General features: G+C 39.6%; 1 protein-coding gene and 1 long non-coding RNA gene across 2 annotated transcripts in view; one reads left to right on the top strand and one right to left on the bottom strand.

Moving 5' to 3' along the window:
- LOC148651717 (uncharacterized) overlaps nucleotides 1-13,461 on the bottom strand; it is a 26,897-nt gene extending 13,436 nt beyond the window's left edge. The window contains exons 1-2 of the long non-coding RNA XR_015925142.1: nucleotides 13,379-13,461; nucleotides 7,578-7,708 (exon numbers count right to left, since the gene is read on the bottom strand). This is a non-coding gene — a long non-coding RNA (uncharacterized LOC148651717). The remainder of the gene's footprint in view (nucleotides 1-7,577; nucleotides 7,709-13,378) is intronic.
- barhl2 (BarH like homeobox 2) lies at nucleotides 9,056-14,150 on the top strand. The gene is made up of 3 exons (XM_088597703.1): nucleotides 9,056-10,280; nucleotides 11,675-11,900; nucleotides 13,183-14,150. The coding sequence occupies exons 1-3, from the start codon at nucleotides 9,737-9,739 to the stop codon at nucleotides 13,493-13,495; spliced, it is 1,083 nt and encodes a 360-aa protein (XP_088453829.1). The 5' UTR covers nucleotides 9,056-9,736; the 3' UTR covers nucleotides 13,496-14,150.
- Nucleotides 14,151-23,610: the final 9,460 nt, after the last annotated feature.

Raw genomic sequence — 23,610 nt, 5'->3', positions numbered from 1 at the left:
CGTCTTCCTTGCAGCTTCTCCTTTCTGTTATTTTACCCTTTTGCTTGGACTTCAGGTAATAAGAAATGGCACTGACCCTGCTGATCCGTCCGATTACCTTTCTGAAGCATGAACTTGGTATAAAATCACACATCATGGAATTCACTGTAATTATTTTGCGATGCCATCAGCACGGATCAATCAAGGCGAAAGCCCAGTAGTGGAATGCTCCTTGCAGCCATGCGTGTGGCCAGTAGCGTCTGGGCTGACTGACAGCTTTGGTAATTAAGTGATTGTATAGACCTCTCCAACTGTTATAACAACCTTGTCAAGGCCTGTCTGTGGACGGAACAAGCTGAAATCAATGTGCTTTGTGCTCCTTGAGCATTTCTGATCATGTACTCAAACTGCATGTGAAAATCTAACAAAAGGAAAACAGTCGTGGACCTTGTAAACACGGCGCGTTGCTAGTTTTAATTCAAGCACTCCGGTAATTAACAATGGAAAGGTACACGTCTGCTTTTCGGAACAGGTTTATACAGTCTGGGTTTGAGTGTGAGCGTGCACACGTGTGTGTGTGTATATGAGTGTGTGTGTACGTATTGATACACTTTTTTATTTATGTGTGTGTGTATATTAGATTAAACTGTGAGAGCTGTCATTCAAGTGGCTCAGCTTGATTGCCTCTGTGGGGCTCTTTCATTATTCCAGAGTAGAGTGCATATTTAAGATTAATTTCAGGCTGCACGTAATATTAAAGTTTGAATGCGTTGTTTTATTAGAATGTGTAAATTCAGAAAGAAAAGTGTTCACTCACCCCCCCCAAAAACTGTATAATATTATGCTTTCAAAAGGCCGATCTCCAAGTGTAAATGTCATACTGAGCTGTTAGCTGCAACCTTTAATATTCGGTAGCTACTAGAATATGATTTTATGTTGGATTTTAGCACACGTTAGCAATCACTTGTACTCTTTTCCTTTCTGCAGAAACGGAAGATGTTACACATATTTAGCAAAAGACAAGCAAATTGTCTGTAGTTCTGCTGTCTTAGCCTGATCACTTTAAGACATATAATACCCTGATAGCTGCAGTGGAGTTGTAGCAGACAGTTGTTCACATTATAACCTCAGACAAAGATCCATGGGGGTAGATCAGAGAAATCTGTTCAAGCCTCTAAAAATAAAACAATTACTGATTCTCAGCAGCATTTCATGTTCATGAAATAAAGAAAAAATGATGATACAAGTTGCTGGTATTTTACAACACTGTTTTTTCTTACAATCAGAAATAATTTGATGCATTGGAGACATTATATATAGGAACAATATATAACAGTGTTATACAGGACAGAGATTTTCATGCTGTAAAAACCAGTAAAAAAACGTCTTCAGGCAACATCTTGTTGGAAGTTTAAAAATATGTGGATGTTTTGTGAAAAACTTATTTCTGTCAAACAGTCAGGTTTATGGAGAATCTACCATTGCTGCTATTTTTAAATGCAAATTCATTTTAAAAAAGATTCCTCTCAGTCTGAACATAGTGCAAATGAGAGACAATGCCTTCTCTATAGGTGCTGATACATCCCACTAATGTACGTTAAGGTAGAGCCTGGAGAAATGCTACATCGTGGTAAGGTGGTGCAGATATACCAGAACAAACTTCACGATCTCTGTACTAATTACATCATTTTATATCATATCACACAGTGTCCAATCTAAATTGCTGCTGGCTCTTTTTTATGAAAACACCCAATGGTTGGTTTTTACAAAATTAATTACGTGTGTGGTATGTGAGACTGAAAAAGCTGTCTTTAAAAATATTTTTTTCATTATTTTTTTAGAACAATCTGTGCTAGGAAAAAAACAGGGGAAAAGATTTTGTGAATTCTGTCCTTAATGTGGCTATTTATTAAGTGAGGAAAGACTTACTGGGCCCTTGTTCATATTAACTGACATTGCCTCTCCAGATAGTTCAGCGGTATTGTCATTATAATGCCAGAGATTTATATTGTATTCAATAAGAAGTATAGCAAGTCTTTTTTTTTCTTACACTGTGCATATCCTGACAATGCAATTTACCTTTCCCAAGTTCCCAGGAGGAAAGACAAGATTCGTATCATGGTCCTGCAGTTAAGATGCTAAAAAAATAATAATGAACAGCACTCACCTTTTTTATCTATAGAGTCTAATCACATGTATGCTGTAATATTCTGAATTACAAGTTGAAACACAGTGATAACTGGAAGGCAGTAATAGTAATATGATCGTGCCGTGCATCAAATTCAACTAGTTTTCAAATGCATAGCAAAGCCTGTCTTTACAGTGATGTCCTCAGAAAGATTCTGCCATGTTAATCTCACAACACACTAATCAATTTAAAAAGATAACACCAACTCTAAGCAGGCAATATAAATTATGAAAAAGACTTAACACGTGCAAAATGACCTAGGTGTCATTGAGAACAAATTATTGTATTCCCAAATAAATTAGACTAGAACACACACTCTGCACACTCTGCTGGGATTTAAAGATATCGTATGATTTGCCATGGTAAATAAACAATGTTGAAAGGGTAGGGTTCTACAGAGGTCAGTACATTCTTAACTCTGTTAAACTGAAGTGTATCATATTATCTGAATCATAATCCAGACCACTCACTGTTAATTAAAGATACTGTCATGTGCACAATGCACCTGTCTTCAATCTGTAATGTAGCACTACTGATGGAAATGACTTTCTGACTATTCAACTATACAGACTCTTACATTTGGTGAGTGTTCAGTAAAACATTGGCCTTGTTGAAAAAGTTTCATTTTCATTGAATTATGAGAAGATGCAGCTCATGAAAAAACCAACAGCTCAGTGAATGTTAGATAAAAAGACAAACTGCTAAAAACACATTAAATCCACACTTGCTTTTTGTTGTTTTAGTTTTGTCTCTGTTCACTGTTTACTCCCTTCTTAATAAATGTTTAATTGCCTTATATGGTAGAGAACAGGGAAGGTTGTGTTACTTGTTGAAGCTGTCAGATTTTAGCCCTCTCTGAATAAACCGGGAATATGATTAACTTATTTCATTCCACAGTGCTTTTCTGTGTCTTGTATTTAAAAGTTTGATATTCTGTCCAAGTTGAGATGACAGCACTTGATGTTTTTTGTAATGCAAGGAACAGCCTACAAAATCATCACTCGTGAGTCTTACCATCTTCTTCTTCTTGATCAAAGTTGTTTATGTTTTTAAAGAGCCTTTTCTGTTTCTGTATTGTCACTCGCTTATTTCAACACGGTAACCCCTTCATTTAAATACTGCCTCCTGGTGGACAAGCAGGAAATCACTCTGCCCCTGCTAATCACTGCAGCGTGGAGTAGCACCAGCTCTGACAGTTGTGACCTTTCTAGGGTGTGAACATGTTTTGTGTCACAGAGGAGAATTCTGAGATGGAAATAATGATTAAAGTAAATAGTACTGCAATTGTATTCTGTTATTTAAAATATTTTAACATCCTTCCTCACATTGGATTGGAAATAAAATCATCCAATTGCCAGATCATTTTGACTTTAATACCTTCATCTTTTTTCGATGCAGCCTTTTGTGACATGTGTTTTACAGCACTCCAGTGAATAATTACTTCAACCCTTGCCTATGTATACAGTATCATGATATTTGGCGTCTAAGATTTTAAACTTCACCACTTGCTAAAAGTGCATTGCAGCCCTTCGTTTCGGAACAGCTGACGTATTTTATTCTCCTTGTCGGCTTGTGGCCTGTAGACCCTGGAGTACTGTCTGTGGGAAAGCAGTGAGGCTGCTTGTAGTCCCAGGTTACACTGGGCTCGTTCTAAACAAAAACCGGGATAATGTCTCAGTGCACAAAACAAAGGCCATCGGCCTGGCATGTGTCCAGACAACCTTCTCTCAGCCCATCGCAGGGAGAAAGAGGGACCGAACCTGCACGGACAGACTCCAACTTCCTCTGCAGCACCGACACATTTACAGTACTTCACTAGTCTTTTTTTTCCTTTTGCTTTTACTGACAGGGGGTTCAATACTTCTAGTGCAGATGATAATAAAGCATCTTCTTACTGAGTATATAAACTACAATAATCAAAAACAAAAATAGTCTAAGAATTAGAAGGGACTGGAGAGACTATTCTTCGCTCTTTCGATAAGGTGTATATTTTATCCATCGAGCTGTTTTCTAACTGCGTCATCCAGTTCGGGGTTGTGGGAGGGCTGTAGCCTATCCGAACAAGCAGGAGGTCCAAGGTGGAGTGCACCTTGTGCAGGACAGTGTGTATTATAACCATTCTTAATCAAACAATGAAGGGGAGATCTGTCGGAAATTAATACAGAGTTGTGACACCATTCTAGCTCTCTTCAATGCTACAGTTTTTCCATCAGTGGTAAAAAAAAATAATAACTGATTTATAAAGTGTATAAATGTAAGATTGTTGATGACAGCTTTTGGGTCACTATAAAGAAAATGTGAGAACAATTCAAGTGAACATTAAATAGCAATCATATAATCACAGGTCACTTTTAAATCGCACAGAATTATTCAACCTAAATGTTACATTAAAAGGAAAACACTTTATTCAGAGTCCAGAGCTTTCATAAAATATGAGTTTTTTTTACATCTTGAGTGTTGTTGTTGGAGTTGCAATTAAAATGCAAACACACCCTTTCAACGCGTGGTGAAATTCCTTCGGCAGTTCCAGAAAGTCATTTCTTAAGCCCGTTTCATTTGTTCTGCATGTTTCCCATGTAAATGTATGTTTTATTTGGCTAATATACGCTACACTCAGTCTCAATGGATGCTTTCTCGGTTAAAAAAAATACATTCAGAGAGATGTTTTGAAGTCATTAAAATTCTGTGACTTATTTTGTTATTTTGTGCTTCTATTTTTATCTATATTTTAACTTGATTTTAAACTTTACAAGGAGCGCGACCATTTAAACATTATATAAAAAATGTGTGTTATAGTGCAGCTTGAAAATGATTTTAACAACATTAGTTTGACCGTTTCTTGTCTTGTGTTTGTATACATTAATGATTGTTTCTGGAAGTGGACTGTGTTCGTACCATTTGGACAGTGTTAATAAAACGGGTTGCATTTTCAGGCAACAAGTTGTTTTTATATCGTAACTTCAAATGCCAAATAAAACTTTTTAAAGTTGTCTTTAAGGTACCCCAACTATGTAAATTACGCCACACCTGATAAGCACTCACTTTTGTGTAGGCTACGCGTACAGATAAAAAAATCTCCACGAAGCTCATTTCAATTAACATTGTGTCTGGTTCTATGCGTCAGTGATTGGAGCAGGGGGTGACTTGTTTCTGTATAACAGACAGCTATGAAGCTATACCGAAGCTCCTGACAGCCCGTAGTATCTAAGAGCGAAGTGACAGCTTCAGCTTCAAGCCAAGAAAGAATCAATACGGTGCAAACTACTAATTTACTGTCCCATCATCGACCATCAGCAAGGACCAATAACATGATACCTTAACTGGTAGCATTCAATTTGTTCGCGCAACAGTCCTAAACCTAATAAAGACATTGATTATAGCTCCAAGAGCTGTTTCAATTAGAGGAAAGTTAATTAACATGTTAAATGAGTTTCACAGCATTGACTCTCATGTTCCGCTATCGCTTTGATTGTTTTTTTTTTCCTACCAATCTGTTAGACAATAGAAAAAAAAAGAAAACAGAAAATCATTGAGTAGGATCTCTGGGCACATAGAGCTTCTCTCCGTAAAGCTGTGAGCGCGTTTCACTGCAGAGGACTAAAGCCACATTAACGTTATTCACTTCACCATTATGTAAAAAGTAGAACAGCATACAAACTTTTAATTTAACGTTTTATTTAGATCGTTAGTTGTAGTAAATTATTACTTTGCTGTGCGTATATTCACTGTGTAGACAGTGTATTTGCAAAGTGACAGTTCCGTACAGCATAGTTTCTGTAGTTTCTAGGCTGGATGGGTATTTCTAGGGTACTCATATGGCCTAGAAACTCTTTTAGCACAATATACAGAGTTTAGAATTTTCTATGCGCCAACTTGAGTTTTGTGCTTTATTATTCAAAATGTTAAATGGCCTTTCTGCTTAGAAACTTGCCGACAAAATCAAGCGCTGCACAGACTTTTTAACCAAAAGGCACAGGCAGGGCAATATTCTGTATTCCACAGCTTATTGGTATTTTCATTTCTCACAACTAGTTAATAACAAATCCTAACACGCACCTGTCGTGTGAAAAGACGTTCAGCAATACTGAGTCCTAGGTGTACAAATACGAAGTTTACGCTCCCGATTTTGTTTTGTCGCCGCCCAGTGGATAAAAGGAACTACAAGAAGGCAGATTCTGTCTGTAATGAAGAGAAACTATGGAAGCAGACAGCCAGTGTATTACCACTGATCTTTCAGCCAGTCAGCGGTTTGCAGAAAGTGCTCTATTCAAATAAGGTCTGTTCTGCAACGGAGAATTGAAGCACAATATCAACATAAATAGGTTACTTCCATATAAAATATACGCTGATGTTATCTGGACTCACAGGAGTACTCATCATTTTCTCATGAATAAAAGCAGCTATAAATTAAATAAGACTAACATATTAAAATTCGATACTCCCCAAAAAACAGCCCAAAACGCACTTCAATTTTTGTTTTGTTTAAAACATCATTATTTAACAGCTTCAAGTGTGTATTTTTCAATTTAAACAAACGGTTTTTTGTATGATGCCACGTTAATTTTCTAGTTTTCTCTCTGTACGCCTCGCTTTCACTGTCTTCAAGCGAACATGACAGAAAAGGTGAAACTATCGAATAGCGTTTAAATTCTGGAACTTGAACGCTTGTCTAGTAACTTCTCTTGCGCGATTAGAAAAGCGTCCCTTTCGCCTTGTTACATTTAAAACCTCTCGCAGCCCTGGTTTAATAATTCTATAATTAGAAATCTAATTCTATTTTTTCAACGTGAATATAAACCTAGCATATCCAAAATTCAATTTCTAATTCACGCAACGATTTGTCTACCTCTTCAACACATCGTCGATAGCTGAGACTGACTTTTGTGAACGCTTTCTACATCTATTCTGCCTACATCATCTACAAATCGGTCGATAATATTTATAAGCGGCTAACATGATCAATTTCTCACAGACGAACTTGAGTTTAAGCCCTTTCAGGACTTAGAGGAGAAAAAAAAATCTCTTTTATTAATAATTCATTAAGTATTTGAATCATTGATTTTCAGTCTTCATTAATATGCGGCGCAAGATTTTCTACATGTTATTTTGGACGAAATAATAATAATAATAATAATAATAATAATAATAATAATAATAATAATAATAATAATAATAATAATGTGGTCATACCGCGATGTTTTTTTTTTGTATATACAAACAAGAGCAAAAATATATTAAAAATGCTAAATGCTGGAAAATAAATTACGTAGTGTGAACGTTTTAAAAATGCAGTAAGATAACAGTAAAGCCGCCTAGTAAAGCTCCAATTCCTTCTAAGTTACAATTGCCATGTCCGAAAGCCAAGCGGGGACAGACAGAAAACCGAAAGAAATCCCAAAACGCCACAAACCCGTGTGCGGCTCCTGCGTCCTCGTCAGTCCGGCTGGACCCATAGGGCTCAGTTTAACCTCTGGCCCAGAAGCGCTCCGCAGCCGGGCCGTCTGGACAAACTCCCCGGAAAACGAAACTGTCGCAACATTTCTGCAAAAGACAAACGGCAGCCTGGTTTAACCCTCTGTTCAAATCCAGGTAGACGGCTAACGTCTGCTTGCCTGCGTTATCTACCTATCAACCCTGGAAGAAGGTTTCCACCCGCACTCCGAGTGCGCCTTTTAACGCAAGTAATACAAGAAAATAACTTGTTTTGCGGTTTGCTTTTTCGTCCGGCATCCCTGTCGGTTTGAGGTATCATTAAAATAACCGAATCGATAGTTCTGAGAATGTCTAATCACCCTTACCCATCGGTTAAAACACAGAGGGGATTATTACTAGCAGGGCGGACGTCCGATATTTGTGTGTCATATTGCTGTACGCGAGAGTGGAAGTGATTGTATACAGATGTAAATTATACCTGTATGATTGTACTTTCTAGAGAATACAGCGACTCTTTCCAGTTAAATCTGCTGCGCCGTGTAAAAAAAGAAAAGGGTACCGTATGTCCTTAAAATGGAAATCCAAAACTATACCCAAACTTAAGTAACTTTGAATCGTTCATTAGCACCTTATAATTACTGTGCTAATTAGGCTGACACGGCAGTTAATCAGGAGTAATACGCTGTCATGTCACTGACACTACTCATTACTCTGACATTCAACAAGAGGTATGTCTGAGCTGCTTTGCTCACATTCACACAAGTTGATACCCATCTTAATACCAGCAAATAGTTTGTGATCCCTAGCGAATCAGACGGAGAACCCGTTTCCATTTCAAAATAAACAAGGTAAGCAAATAAATATTATTCACCCCAAACACGGATGTATCCAGCGAAATATGTGACGTGTGTATGAATACTTTGCCTATTCAGACTACCTACGTGATTATGAAGAGATAGCCTGTACCGTCTTTTTATAACAGCTTTTCTATTTTAAAAACCGAACTGAAATAAAGGAATGTTTGCATGCATTAAAGTCGACTCGCATAGGATTTATATTTTTAGTGTAAAATACTTTATTTCATAAAAATTATAATAGAATGATTTTAATTGGTTTGATAGGGTAAATAAATAGGGATTACCGTGGTAATTCGCTGGGGCAGAGGATTAAGCAAACGCAAAGTCTCCTTTGCCTGCTCTCCTCTCTAGAAAGTTAATTAAAATTGTTTTTTTAACGGATGAATATTTCGTTAATTTGACTCCTGTGTGTATTAAAATAAAATGCATTTAAAAACCGCAGAAGCCTATTCAAGCAAAAAAAAAAAGGCATTTATCCCAGTCGGTCAGAGAGCGTTTTTTCAGCACCTTTGTGGCAGTTAGTATGGTTTAGCGATATGAAGTGGTCCACACTAAATTACAATATTAACACCTTTTCAAGCATTATTTTCCTTCTTTCGCAGGCTACGATAGAAGACAGCATCCACAGCCCTACTAAAAGGAGCATTCGGGGTTCAATAGCGAGCTGCGCACTGACAAGATAAAGTAGCGACCTTTCGATTGGTTGAGTCCGGCAGCGTCACGGCGTAGCCAATAGCAGCAGAGACGGATGAAACAGGGGAAGATTATAATAAAGGAGAAAATATGAGTTCCCTTTGCGATTGCTGTGACGTCAGTGTAGGAAGTCATTGTAGAGCAACACTGGAACAATTACAAGCGAAAAAGGAGCGTGGCGTGGACGAGTTAGTCCTCCGTGCCTCTCCACACCTCAACTTTGAAAGAAAGTTAAATAAGCTGAACAAAAGGACGTGGACTATACAGATCACCGCTTCCCCGTCTTCATACTGAATGTACCAAAATCTCGGAGAATACCATTTTAGTGACTTGCTCTGAAAGAGAAGGACAACAAAAAAGTTTTTTTTTCTATCTTTTGTGTTTTATTTATCATTATTGTTATTATTATTTATTTTTAAAATAATATTGTCAGCCGGACAAGGTTCCCTTTTCTATCTATACGACCACCTAACCGTGTCACGGTTTCATTTTTCTTTTTCGTCCTGAAATCTGAGGGAAGTCTTGGGTTTTTAAAGTTTGTAATGAAGACCAACTCTTAATTTTGATCTTTCCTTTTTTTTTTACTATGGAAGGATCCAGTGGGTCGAATTTCGGAATAGACAGTATTTTGTCGAACACCAACAGCTCCAGCAGCCCGGTGCTGATGAGCGGGGATTTTCGGCTTGGGGACAGCAGGACAGCAGATTTCAGAAACCAGGCCACCCCATCACCATGCTCGGAGATAGACACTGTGGGCACGTCGCCTTCATCCCCCATCTCGGTCACCATGGAGCCGCCCGAGCCGCACCTTGCTCAAGACAGCCTGCAGCAGCATCATCATCTTCACCACAACCAGCAGCAAAGTTTGCAGCCGTCGCCTCAGGCTCAGCAGCAGCCTGGTTGCGCCCCCAGGACTGCCACCTCCTCCTTCCTCATCAAAGACATCCTGGGCGACAACAAGCCGCTGGCGGCGTGCGCGCCGTACAGCACCAGCGTCTCCTCACCCCATCACACCCCCAAGCCGGAGAGCGCCCCGCTAACGGAGGGCTTCAGGCCCAAGCTGGAGCAGGACGAGCCTAAGGGCAAGTTGGACAAGCGGGACGACATCCAGAGCGACATCAAATGCAACGGTAAGCGAGAACCCGCGCGTCCCCGCTGAAACGCAGGTGCGGCTCGGAGTCTTCAGGAGCAGGGCTCCTCGGTAACCACTCCGAGGAAGACCCGGGTTGAGTGTGTTTGATCGGATGGGTTGAAAAATTAACTGTTGTTATTGTAATAATTAATTGTACGTCGCCGGAGTCCTTTTGCGCTGCTTTTACTGGAATTCTTACTTTTACTGAAGTATTAAAGAGTATTGGCATCTCCCTCCTCATTGTTCGATAAATGAATTAGTCATGCATTCCAATACAACATATTATCTTGCCGATTCTGGGATCGCATATTGTATTATATCGATACTCTATTTCTGTTGTATAATCTAAAAGCAACCCGAGGAAACACAGAGGCAGCCTGTGTGTTTAGATTTAAACGTGTTTATAGAGCCTACACTGTTTGTATATTTGTGAAGAGTGTACCTCTGTGTGTGTTCCCCGGTAGCTGGCGCCTCTTCTAGGAAATTAAATGAAGTATAATAAAACATTATTTGCCGTATACGTTTGTAATAATTTCGGGGGCTGTCTGCGCGGAGTATTGTCTTCACCACTTGCTCAGGATCAGCAGAATCGAAGGGCTCTGTATTTTGCTTACGTGTGTTTATTCCTGGTGCATTGTGTATTTTCAAAAAAATATTCTGGAATATGATATCGATATTTGCGGCTTTTTGTTCTTAATATTAGCATAACAGAACAGAAAACAGATGTAGAGTCTGCCTGGCGATTTTCCTGCGCACGAGCCTCCCCAGTGGGTCAATTAGAGAGATTATTGTTCTTCCTACAGAGGAGACCATGGAGCGCCGCAAAAACTGCTACAAATAGAGATGGATTGACGGATCGATTTCTCAGCTTTTCTGTACAAAAAAAAAAAAACTAAAGTTGACAAATAGAATCCGGATTTCTTGTCGTTGTCATCTGGACGTGCTCGGACATCGCACTCCTATTCTTCAGAGCGAGCTAACCCGTCTGCTGTATGACCATGCAATTAGACCATTTTACCTCAACCACTCGTATTGTATTCCGTCCGCTGAAATAATCACACCGCTGTTAATAAATACCATCACTTATAAAATAAATTATTGTTCTTCTCCATCCGGTAAACTTCTGAGTGCAGACCAGCCCTACAGAAGCGCTTGGGGTTTTGAAATGCTACGCCAAGAAATCTGTACAAAACATATTCTAAAAATTGTGCAAAATGCGTGCAAAACAAATTATTTTGAGGGTAATTTTTTATAGTGGTTATATTTAAAGCGGGTATGACGTTTGAGCGGGGAGTAATGTTTTTTTTTTTATTATTACACGCTCAAAGATTTGCATAAGAGACCAGAAACATTTTTTTTTCTTATTGTGCATTTTTTTTTGTATTTATTTAGGCACGAAAGAAGAAGGTGACCGAGAGATCACTAGCAGCAGAGAAAGTCCCCCGGTTCGCTCTAAAAAGCCCCGCAAAGCGAGAACAGCCTTTTCCGACCATCAGCTCAACCAGCTGGAGCGCAGCTTCGAGCGACAGAAATACCTGAGCGTGCAAGACCGCATGGATCTCGCGGCGGCGCTTAATCTCACAGACACGCAGGTCAAAACCTGGTATCAAAACCGAAGGTATGCCACGCTCGGTGATCTCTCGCTGCGCATCACGAAAGGGGATTTGTGTTGCATATTCCTTAGAATAAGGCACGGGCTAGCCTAAATTTCATAGCTACAAAACAAATCAGTCGGTTTAATAAACAACAACAACAAAAAAATACAATAAAGCATTCATGAATGTGAAGTGTACAGATAGTTCAGTATTGCGATCCTTGGAAATTAACGTTTTTATACAATATGCATTTCATTTTTAAAATATTTAGTGGCCTACTTTGTTTAATGTCGTCTTAATTTAAATATTATTTTAAATAGTCCTGTCATGATTTAAAAATAATACATTATTTTGCACCATACGTACGGACATGTGTATGATTTCAAATTTCAGATAAGTTTGAAATGTCACGACTGTTACAAATGTCAGTTAAGCCCTTCGTCGTGAACCGCAATCAAACATTTTCACTCTTTCGCTCAAATTTAGAAGGTATGATTTTGGATTGTCCTGGAATAATTGTGTGTTCCAATATTGTTGAAGAGATTAACGAATATATATATATTTAAATTAGAAAATAATTGTAGAACGTTTTAGTTTTTTCCTGCTCTGTAAACCGAATTTAACCACCCCAAATGTGTCAGAAGAGATTAATGTCAAATGTGCCTAAACACACAAAGGCCAATATCATTATGAAAACAAAGACAAGCAAAACCAAACTTGTTTCCAATTTATTCGGTTCGATTTACATATTTATCTGTCTTAAAAAAATGAGAACTCCAAGGATGGATTATTTCAAGACATTTTTTCGAGTAAATACGAAAATACTAAAGCCTCTTTCAAGATTTTCAGTAGTGTTCGAGTATTAACTGATGCATAAAAAACGCCATGAATGAATATTTACACTTTCATTTTTAAACAAGTAAAACATAATGTATTTTTATTTCTTGCTGATGATTATCCGAAAAATTAATCGTAAGACCTAAACATTTCTTGAAAGTTTATTTCACAGTCATATTCCAGTGGCCGCGGACTTTTTTTTTATCAAGGTGTTAGAATATCAACTAAAAATAACCAAAACATATTTTATCTTACTTTTAACACCTAGAGAAAGCTTTCTTTTCAGCGCGTTAAAGACGGGTCGCTTTCTACCTCGGTTTTTTTTTTTTGTGGTCTAATTAACTACAGAAAATCTACCAATTTATGCTCGGAGTGATTAAGCCTGTCCAATTAACGGGGTGCTCGGGGGAATTCCTTGATTCAGAACCAGTTAAATAATTTATCTGTTGTATTTTGATCTGATTTCAGGACGAAGTGGAAAAGACAGACCGCCGTAGGATTAGAACTGCTGGCTGAAGCTGGGAATTACTCGGCTTTGCAAAGAATGTTCCCCTCCCCTTATTTCTACCACCCGAGCCTGCTGGGCACTATGGACAGCACGACAGCAGCCGCGGCCGCCGCCGCTATGTACAGCAGTATGTACCGGACTCCGCCGGCGCCTCACCCCGGCCTGCAGAGGCCCCTGGTCCCGCGGGTTCTGATTCACGGCCTGGGCCCGGGCGGGCAGCCGGCCCTCAACCCACTGGCCACCTCCATCCCAGGAAACCCGCACTCCCGGTAAAACAAGACGCGAACCCGAGACGACGTGGGGGAACTGATCCAAACTTTTAAAAAACAACAACAACAACGACAACCACAGCAACAACAAAAGACTATACGGGAAATTTTATAGAGGGACAAAAAAAAGGAAGAAATATTTAATAACAAACTGCAGTTTTTTTTAAAAAAAAACCAAACTGTAAACAAAAGGCCCCCTTAAGAAATAAAGGACTGTTAACTTTCTTTTTTTAATTTTTTGTACAAATACGCTTATGATACTAACAAATAAACTTCTAAAGTTTATGAGAAGGACAGCGAGGGGGGGAGGGGGGACCGCGGTGACTCGGGCTAACCGCGAGACCGGCCTGGGAGCCTCGCGCTAACTTCTCGAGGCCTTTTTTTAATTTTATTTTCTGAAGTGGCATGCTCAGTTACTGTAAGAAATGTACATTTGAAGGACTGAGTGAAATATTTATTATATGTCGTCAGAGAGATCCGCTTATATAAATCATGCAGACTTCTTTTTCTCTTCCGTCATTTTGTCTTTTAATTCGATAGAGGTGAATTAAGTCAGCCTTAAGCTTTCTGTTCGTGATAGACTGACGCCCATCTCACGGAAGGATTCTCTAACAATTCCATTCTGTAACAACAATAAAAACTTTAATTTTTTACAAGCACTGAAACCTGTGATCCATTATTTTTCTTTATGTGAGTTAAATTCGCCCTCGCAAGGCGTCAAAAGGTTATATACTAGAACTTAATTCAGTCCAGATTATTATTATTATTATTATTATTATTATTATTAATTATTATTATTATTGTTATTATTATTGTTATTATTATTGTTATTATTATTATTTTTATTATTATTATTAGAGCCCTACAAAAGCGCAAGGCTGAGCCGCAGCCGTGTGTGTTTCGCAGACAGGGGACTCTCTCCGCGGTCTGTGATCTGCAACAGCTTTCTGACGGTGAGAATAGACGTTGCCCCGCGCTGGCAGGCCGGTGTGGAGTCTGGACGCGAGGCGCAGCCTGGCAGCTGTTCCGGAGCAGCCGAAAGCCTCGCACGGCCGGCCGGCCGGGACAGACAGCAGGCGCTGGGCCGCTCAGCGTGAGCAGCCCTGCGGAGGCAGAAAGCATTAAAAGAAAAAAAAATATATAAACAATTAAAAGAAAAATCCCAAGAGCGTTTTCGTTTATCATCCATATTCACCAACGGAATAATCCTCCCGACAAAGTCCGGGCTGAACGGAATAAACTGTTGTTCGCCTGTTCATTTATGCCGTTTAGCGCATTTTTTTTTCCAACGACTAAACTTGGGATTTTTTTTTCAAAAAAAAAAGAGCTTTTCGACGCTTATTCAGCACCACGCCAATCACGCAACACGCCGGATCCCCATTTATTGAATGCAAATTTTATAATAAACGATGCGGCCCTTACTTTTGTCATTTTACAGCCGTTTGGTTAAATTAAATCAAACTCGGAATATCACACAGGCAGTGCAACGAAGTAAAAATAAAACGTACTTAAGATATGCGCGAAATATATGAAAAATACATTAGCCCACCACCACGGCGGTATTTTTTAAAATAAATCAATAGGGACGTGTTGTTCCATCTTATTTGTGGTATTTAGAATATTTGCTCTCTTGCAAATGGAGCATCTCGTTGCATATCGGTGACGGAGCTAAACCAATAAAATGCGCTTTAAGTAGGAGCGCAATTAAAAGAACATTAAAATACTTTCTTTTTAAAGTATGATCGTGTCCCCAGGAGGGTTGCAGTAAGATGGCGCTTTCATGTGAATTGACTCCGGAATGGAAGAGCCCCGGGGCCTGTTTGTTCGGGTTTCTCTAATTGGAGAATCGTTTGCTGATTTCTCTGTTAATAAATTCCTGTTAAAGCCGAGTTGACCTTTGCTATGGTCTGTGTAAAAGAGGAATAAGTGACTCTGATTTTCTAGTCCGACATTATCCCAATTTTAGCAGCGGAGAAAAAGAAGGATTTTAAATAAGAACCGGGGGCCTCCGTGTTTTACTTATTTTTTCAAAGTTAGGGCTGATTTTTAAAGCAATTGCCACTAATAATGAAAATGAAATGCGGCTAAACTAATTTACATCTTTGTAATGTTATTGCCTGTGGTAACAGGGGGGTCTTGGGATTATTCGCGTCAGCTTCGCTGCCTTATTGCAGAAATGCTTCAATAATTTCGGAAAAAATTTAATAAGATAATGTATTGACTTAAAAAAAAAAGATTTGTCAGCTCTCTCACGGTAAAACACAACGCAGGGAATAGTGTGTTGAAGATGCGCGGAGAACCGTGTTTTCATTAATTGGAATGATGTTCCGACTGTGGATTGCGAAAGATCTAGACAACAATACCTCATGCTGTTCTTTTGTGTGCGAAACTTTTCCTCTAAACAAGATATCGTTTCTTATAGACTCATCCGCGAGAAAAGTCACAAAATATAACGAAGGCGGGGTGAAACTCGTAGCTAAAAACAACCCAAGAAGCGCACCCGAAAAAAACAGTCCAACTACCGTTTTGTGGCGGTTTTGATCGCTGCTCGGTTTAAGAAGGAGTGCGGGTAACCTGACGATTTTCGACGCCAGTCTTACTGTTATCGCCCCCTTGTACTCGTTTCAAAACGTGCGAATAACTGAAAAAGAGACCCGAAACCTGTTACTTCAATCATCGATGATTAGCTTGTTAAACGCCCTAACTGCAGATAGAATAAAGTACACTCCCCCAGGCTAATAATGTGTGACTTGAACACCAATGACAAGTAGTGTTCTCTGCGGATTCAAATGCAATTAAAATAGGTAAGTTATTTTTTGTGCATTTTTTTTTAAATGACATCTCTGCTGAGATTTTAATTTTGGTAAATGGAGACAGAAGGGCGAAATAAAATGAAAAAAAAAACCATAAAAATCGTTGAGTGTGAAATGCAGACAAACCCCACCTAATTGGCAACAGTAAAAGTGAGCTACGGAGAAATTTAGAAGGTCTAATTTGAGAAAAGTCCTCAAATTAGACCTTTCCGAAGTCACCAACAAAAACGTCGATTAACCGTCGTGGAACAAATGTGTTGAAGTAAAATTGAGGCCTGCTCCTTCAAAGAGTTAAATAACAGAGTATACAAAATTATAGCCAGCAGTTTAATAATGTGTGATTGATTCAGTGCTCCGGGTTTTAAAGGAAAGGAATGGTTTAGGTACGCTACACCACGGAAGGGATGATCATGTTCGTGCTACTGAGCTCTGCAGACAACGGTGATAAATCTCAATTGCTCCTTTTCCGGAGGTTTTCCGCTATATTAATCATGACAATTTTGCTAAATTCGTTAAAAGAATTATGAATAGTAACGCTATCATTTGAGTTTTCTATAAATGCGCTTCATTGGTTTTAACTTACTAAACTTTAGGGCTAAAATAAATGTCATGTCATACCAAATGAGGAATACAAAGCTATATGCGCAAATTTATTTATTTTTTATTCAATCTACGTAATGGATCTGTCAAAATGCGACCAGCCCTTGAATACTCAACCATGAGTATTCAATAGTCATCAATTGTAAATCAATACATCAACTGTAAATCTTGAACGACGATGTCAAATTCTTTTCATCTTTGAATAAGAATGAGTCGTTTTATCTAAAAGACAAGACTACCGGGCCGAATTTGAAGAAGCTGAATTCTTGGTTGCAGGGTAGTGGAATTCCGCTAGTGGGTGTAAACGGGTTCGACAACAGAACACCTGCTTAATAAAGAGACAAAACTGAGATGTCTGTAGCGAACGTGAAGATTTCTTTGTGGTCTTGCAACGATTTAAAAAACGAAATCTGTTGCTACACATAGCCTATAAAACGGGTTTGGGTAATAAACGGTATTTATATACGAGGAGTAAGGGGCTGAGAGATTTGTTTCATTCATTATTAATAATTAACTCTTCTACTGTAAATTGCCCGGCTGCAAGTTGGCTCTGCACGGCTTTCTCCATAGGCGCCGGTATTAGGCAGTAGCCTGCGCTCTGAGCTCCTGTGATCTGCAGACAATAATTGGATTTTCTAGCTAAAACGATATCAGCACTCCACGTGTGCATATTCTGCTTTACTATGTGTGCTTTAAACGCCAATCATATGTATCGTGTAATTGTGATTTAAATTCAGTAGTTGAAATGTTAGCAGGTTGTGAATGGAAACTTCTAGATATATTACAGTTTGTGTGTTATTGCATATATTCAGAAGGATGTGTGTTTTTTTATTGTCTGCAAACCGACGACAGCAATACATTGCATAAAGTAAAACGAGATGTTAGTATTTTATATTTTACTTTAAAAAAAAACCCACGACGCTTAAATATATGCATGTGTGAAATTGGTTTGTTGTAACAGCCTAAGGTTTTTAATTCTAGTAGAAACCGATTTCGTTCAACCAACCAATGCCTGTGCACTTGTACACATAAGTAAGCTTTGGTTTGATGATATGATCTTCAGAAATTCAAAAAAAAATTAAACGGGAACTTTGTAAGGGGCTTGAGAGATAAAGGGCATTTCTGATATCACAGAATTCAACGGTAGAGAAGTTTAAAAGTTTTTAACGCTGGACTTTCTGGCTCAGCGGGTTTAAAAAATGAAACGTTAAAATTCGTATGTTTATCTAGACTGCGTTATTTAGGTACATTGTAACAATTCTGAAGCTACCTAAAACTCAGAGAAATGTATGATAATTGTCAGCTTTTTTTATACCATGTCCTTCAAGTTCCTGGGTTTGTAATTATTCTCCAGCAACGAATGTGCAGACAACAGTTAAGGGTGTCTTGTTGTGTTACATACTGTACATGCAACGACAAGGCAATAGTTCGTGTGTTCATACAGAGATAATCTAGGTTTTGTAAAATCAACAAACAGAACAGCATGTTTTGTTAACACGCGACTGTTAAGAAAACATTTAGTTAGAAAAGCTGTTGATATTTGCACTATGGCTTGTTAAGGTTTTTATGACGACGGTTTTGTGGCCAACATTTTAAAACAAGGCGATTTCGATCTCTTCGATTTACTTGTAGCTGTCGGCAGGAGGATAAAGGCGGACTGGCGTACAACGCATTTTAAATGTTCCAAGTTACCAACACAGTTTACTTTCTATCTCCCAGTGTTTCGAAAGGAATGGCCTTATGTGGCGCAGGCGATGGAGTGTCAGGATAGCCTTATATTATGTGAAAGATGTTCGTCTTTTGAGGAGGCTAAATCAGATTTAACAAGCCTGTTTTTGAAGAAAAGAATGAGGCTGGAGGAGGGGGAAGGGGTGAGGGGGGATAGAAATTAAACGAAGATGTTCGGTCTTTTCATTTACATGACACGCATTAGCCTACTCTCTGGCTTCGGAGAACTGGATGGTTCTTGTGCCTCTAGGAGCCCATGCAGGGTGTCTTAATTGCCACGTTTTCAAGCCGATGTAATGGTGGGGATGTCTTAGTCATTACCCTAATGAGGTAACACTTTCCCTTTCCTCAGCCTACTCATTATCACGCCTCTTGCTCCACTTCCAAACACGAAGATCTATTTTTTAAAAGAAATAATACATGCTAAATCGAACAACCGAAGTATTACGCACAAAAATGCAAGCACACATGCCTATAGCATGCCAAATAAACGGGCGTCAATTTACATCAAGCTTTCATACTGGTAGACTATACTACAAGCATTTTTTTATATAAATAGAAAAAAGAGGTGGCGCATTAGGCATCTGGGCGTCCCTTAATTATTGTTGGTTGGATCTTTAATCTCGCCCCGTGGTGATGGCGAGGTGTCAAAGTGATGAATTTTAAGATGGTGGGCTGTGAACATGTGCTGTTTCAAAGCTGGTGGATTTGGGAAATAGTTATAACAAGGTTAGCTTCATGTAAAGTGTGAATTGGGATTTCTGCAAAGAGGCTGTGATTGCTGGCAGGCATTGTGATTTACCCTTGCATACATTCAAACCGCGCACTGATCGGGCGAGGTGTAAAATGGACTAATATTGTGCGGCGCTCTGGAGCAGAGAAACACGGAACTGCTGGGGTCTAACCTCGTGCAACGTGGACCCTCTTTATCATTGTTAAAGCCTGACGCTTGTGCCTGTGGCCTGTCTGTGGCTGTGCTGCTACTCCAGACTCACAAACTTCTAACTCAGGGGTTTCGACGGTCGGATGTGGTTCCTTGTTTATATGCAATAATTCCGATTCTTAATATTAATTAAAATTAAAGGTGATGATGGTCAATTTTTTTTTAAATCGATGTAAGGTTAATTTATTTTAAAACATTCTGACAGAAACGTTTTTATAAATCTGCACGCAAAATGAACGTATTTTGATTGTCTAGACGAGCTTGTCGAAGGGAGTACTGTATGTGTAGGGTTTAAACCCGGTGAATATTCCGCTTCTGCGAACCGTACACCGGGAGATTTTCATTTTCACTCTTAGAAACTACAACGTATTTCATTTAAAGCAGGTAGGAGGCAGAAATAAAAAAAAACGTGGAATAATCAGCGGAATAACTTGAAGCCTTTCAATATAATGTACTTTTAAAGGTGCCCTCTCGCTTATAATTAAACGAGGTGCATTAGTATGTTATCGATGAACAGGTAAACTGAACAAACGACAATCAAAATCACAACACAACCCTGGCAGGGCTGAATGTCAGCTTCTGAATCTTCTGATGACTTATACGAGTCATAGCATGTCCCTGAATTTGTAAAAACAGGAAATCAGGACGGTGAATGAGCGCAGAAAATTGCATTATGGGCATTACTGCTAGTTCCAAGTTATGGCCTTAAGGCAGATAAATCCCCAACTAACACACTTCACCTAGTAACTTCCGTGTCCTAATAAATTTAAGGGGAATTAAGGGTGCTCTCGGTTTCTACTAATCATTTACCTTGTTAAATGCGCATGCCTTTAATTAACACGTGGATAACGTCATTGTTAACGAAAAGCCTAAACGTTTGAGTAGCATTTCTCCACCGTGCTGTGTCCTGCACAAATATATTCTGCTTTCCAAAAGAGACAGTTTTGGAGACTTTATACAGTAGCCTACAGTAAACAAAGACTTGTATTCCTTCACTGCGTGTCGTTAAAAGCGGGTACAGACAAAAGACACATTTACATAATATCATTTCACTGGGCAATACGGTGTAACTTTTAGTCGTCTTAGCCTCAGACGTTATGGGTATTTTTTTCTGTTCCTAGGAAATTAACCTAATTCTAAGAAACGATGTAGCGTAAATATTCTTTCGTTTAAATGCGTTTTTTTAAAATGGCTTGTCCACTAAGATGTTGTAAACATAACACAAGCATCCATTTTCATTTCCCTAAAATGGAAGGCCGTGTCAAACTCTTGTCTCAGCAGTATTGTTCATAAGAAAACTGAAACAGGAGTCAGACCCCGGAAGTTCCCAGACGTCATCTTTGCTAAGGTACCGGAAGAACGGTCTGACTTTGACGAGGCCTGAGCTAATGTTAACTGATACGTTTTATAACTGGGTAACAATACATTGTGCATTAATAAATGTACGTTTAGTTTAAGGAGATGTTGAGCACTAGAGTCCGCGTCAATGCCACGCAGGACCGCTCCTTTATCAGCGAGGAAACGTCCCCGTCTTTTCCCACTGCGGGTGGACGACTGATTGTATCGTGTGGATTCATTCCAACTTAAGACTGGTCCTCCCAGACAAGTAGCAAAAAAGTATTTTTCACATCGTATAGCCACAGGAACAGTAACTCACCATGGGATGCCTCGTGAAGACAGGGATGTACTCCGCTCAAATACGGAAATAAACGGATAAACGAGCACCTGCAGCGTAAGAGATCGGGTGCTGAATTCAAGCCCACGGTTCACACAGCCCAGAGAGCGTCAGACCAGCAGGCTCACCCTAAACTGAAACCTGTTACACATTGGCCGCATTCACACTGCCTACACCGGCTCCACTCCAGTTCCTCGACACCCTGTTTACACTTAGAGCGACTGCAAGCGGCGCGGCGCGTTCATAACTTGAGACCGGTCCGCAGGGGACGAAGACCGGAGCCGCTCCTGAAACCGAAATGTGGACAAGACGCGTTTCACTTCTTGCGGTTTTGATGCCATGTTTCTCATATGACCTGGCTTCAGGAACCACAAATTAGCAAAGCCGTACTAGACATTGACAGGACTCGGACGTTTAGTTAACTACAGTTTATTCGTCTCCTTCCCTTTAAAACTTTCTCTCAGTCTTGCCATTTACGACGTACTCTTGGACTACTCATCTTTAAATGCTGACAAGTGTCTTTTAAATCGGGCACAGGCCTGTGGGAATCGCTCAGGTGCCCGACGAGCTGCTTTGTGCTCAGTTGTGTTTTTGAATGCGGGTTTTTTTCACCCACAGTGACTGTAAAGACAAGTTGAATAAAATCACATCCGTGCTCATTCGTGCATTTCCTTTGCGAAATGCTAAATGAATTACATACTGTATCACATGTTAAACGTCTTACTATGGGTTACATTAAGTTATATTATCATATAGGTCGGCAATCTGATGTATCCCAGCGCCAAAGGAGTCTTGTTAAGTTTTAGTAGTGACCTCTAAACGTACAATACCATCACACAGACCTTCCCTGATATATATATATATTCATTTCATACATAATTAAATGTTTTAATTTCATACATACAGCATGTGCAGCTGTCAATACCGTGCAAGTGCAGAAAAGGACGTGATGCTTTCTGTGTGACCTGGTCAACAGACAAGTCTGATCAGACTTTTAACAACCAGGAGCCTCACGCACGGCAGGTGACCCCAGCCTGGGAGGCGGGTAGACGACTTTTACTTCCTGCTTCCTTCTGGACAACTTGTCCGTGAAGCTGCAGGTGGTTCCGAACTGCTTGGCTTTTCAGTCCCTGGAACACGCGCCGATAATTTCACAGCAAAACACAGCACGGGACAACTTTTTATTCTGCTGCGAGACAATGCATAGACAGCTTTAAAACCTATTTCGTATAATTAGAACGTTATTTTAGGAGAACATAGTGCAGTGCAAATATGATAAAAGTTAATTGTCTTAGCTTCAGACCTTATGGGTAATTTTTTCTGTTCCTAGGAAATTCACCTAATTCTAAGAAACAGTGTAGCATAAATATTCTATCGTTTTAATGCGTATTTTTTAAAAAATGGTTTTGTCCACTAAGATGTTGTAAACATAACACGAGCATCCATTTTCATTTTTCTAAAATGGAAGGCCGTGTGAAACACTTGTTCAGCAGTATGTTTATTTCAAACAGTGCTTTCAGTTTTCAGCTGCACAAATTCTAAATAAATCAATGTATTCAGACACTTTACAATCCTTAAATATTAATTTCTCCGATTATTAATAATAACCATACATATGGCTCCTCAAGTTATTAATAATCAAGAATAAATATAATCATGTAAAATAAAGTACTAATAATCAAGTAGAAATAATACCCCCTTGTTGAGCTTGACGTGAGCTTTGAGCACTCCACTAACCTCACTGGTTCTGTTAAGCCAGCGATAGGCAGCTACAAGGTGTTGATGTTTTAATTGTGTGTGATGTTGTAGGTTACTTATTTGAACAAATCGCCTGTGGCCAGAGTGAAACATCGGGCGTTCAGGAAAGTCTGGCGTTTGCGTGACCCTCGAAAACACAATGGACTGTGGCTCTCGAGGAGCAGGGCCGTCCACAGGGCCCTAACATGGCGGCACTGGAGACGGACCGGCTGCCGCGGCCCCGTGGAGGAAGAGCAGGCCTGGTGCCAGCGCAGGGCCGAGGTCAAGGGTCACAGGGCTGCCCCGTGTGGGCCCGCTGCTCCAAATTGACGAAGCCTTCGGTCTGACACGTCGGGCGCTGTACTGGGAGCGTTCCAGACGGTCCGGACGTCCGCGCGGGGGCCGGCGCTCAGGCTGCCCTGTGAGGAAGCGTCTCCCATTTTCATCGCGAAGAGACGTAAAGATGGAGCTGGCGGGTACAGGAGCCAGCCCAGTCAAATTCTGGGCAACGGCAGAAACATCTGGAAATTGGCGTTACACCGCTTTAATTCCACCGTCCCTGGCTTTGTTATTTTTGTTTATTTCTTTATTATGATTTACTTATGCACGTCACTTTGAGAGGA

Source organism: Lepisosteus platostomus, chromosome 11 (assembly GCF_059453375.1).
Source record: "Lepisosteus platostomus isolate fLepPlt1 chromosome 11, fLepPlt1.hap1, whole genome shotgun sequence".
Lineage (NCBI taxonomy): Eukaryota > Metazoa > Chordata > Actinopteri > Semionotiformes > Lepisosteidae > Lepisosteus > Lepisosteus platostomus.
Note: the sequence above shows the minus strand (reverse complement) of the source record. Positions and strands in the feature narration are given on the sequence as shown.

Bases quoted from the DNA above. Each gene is read 5' to 3' on its own strand.
- barhl2 (XM_088597703.1), top strand. From the start codon at position 9,737: ATGGAAGGATCCAGTGGGTCGAATTTCGGAATAGACAGTATTTTGTCG. The intron at 10,281-11,674 runs GTAAGCGAGAAC...GTATTTATTTAG, and splicing joins GAGCGACATCAAATGCAACG to GCACGAAAGAAGAAGGTGAC. The intron at 11,901-13,182 runs GTATGCCACGCT...ATCTGATTTCAG, and splicing joins ACCTGGTATCAAAACCGAAG to GACGAAGTGGAAAAGACAGA.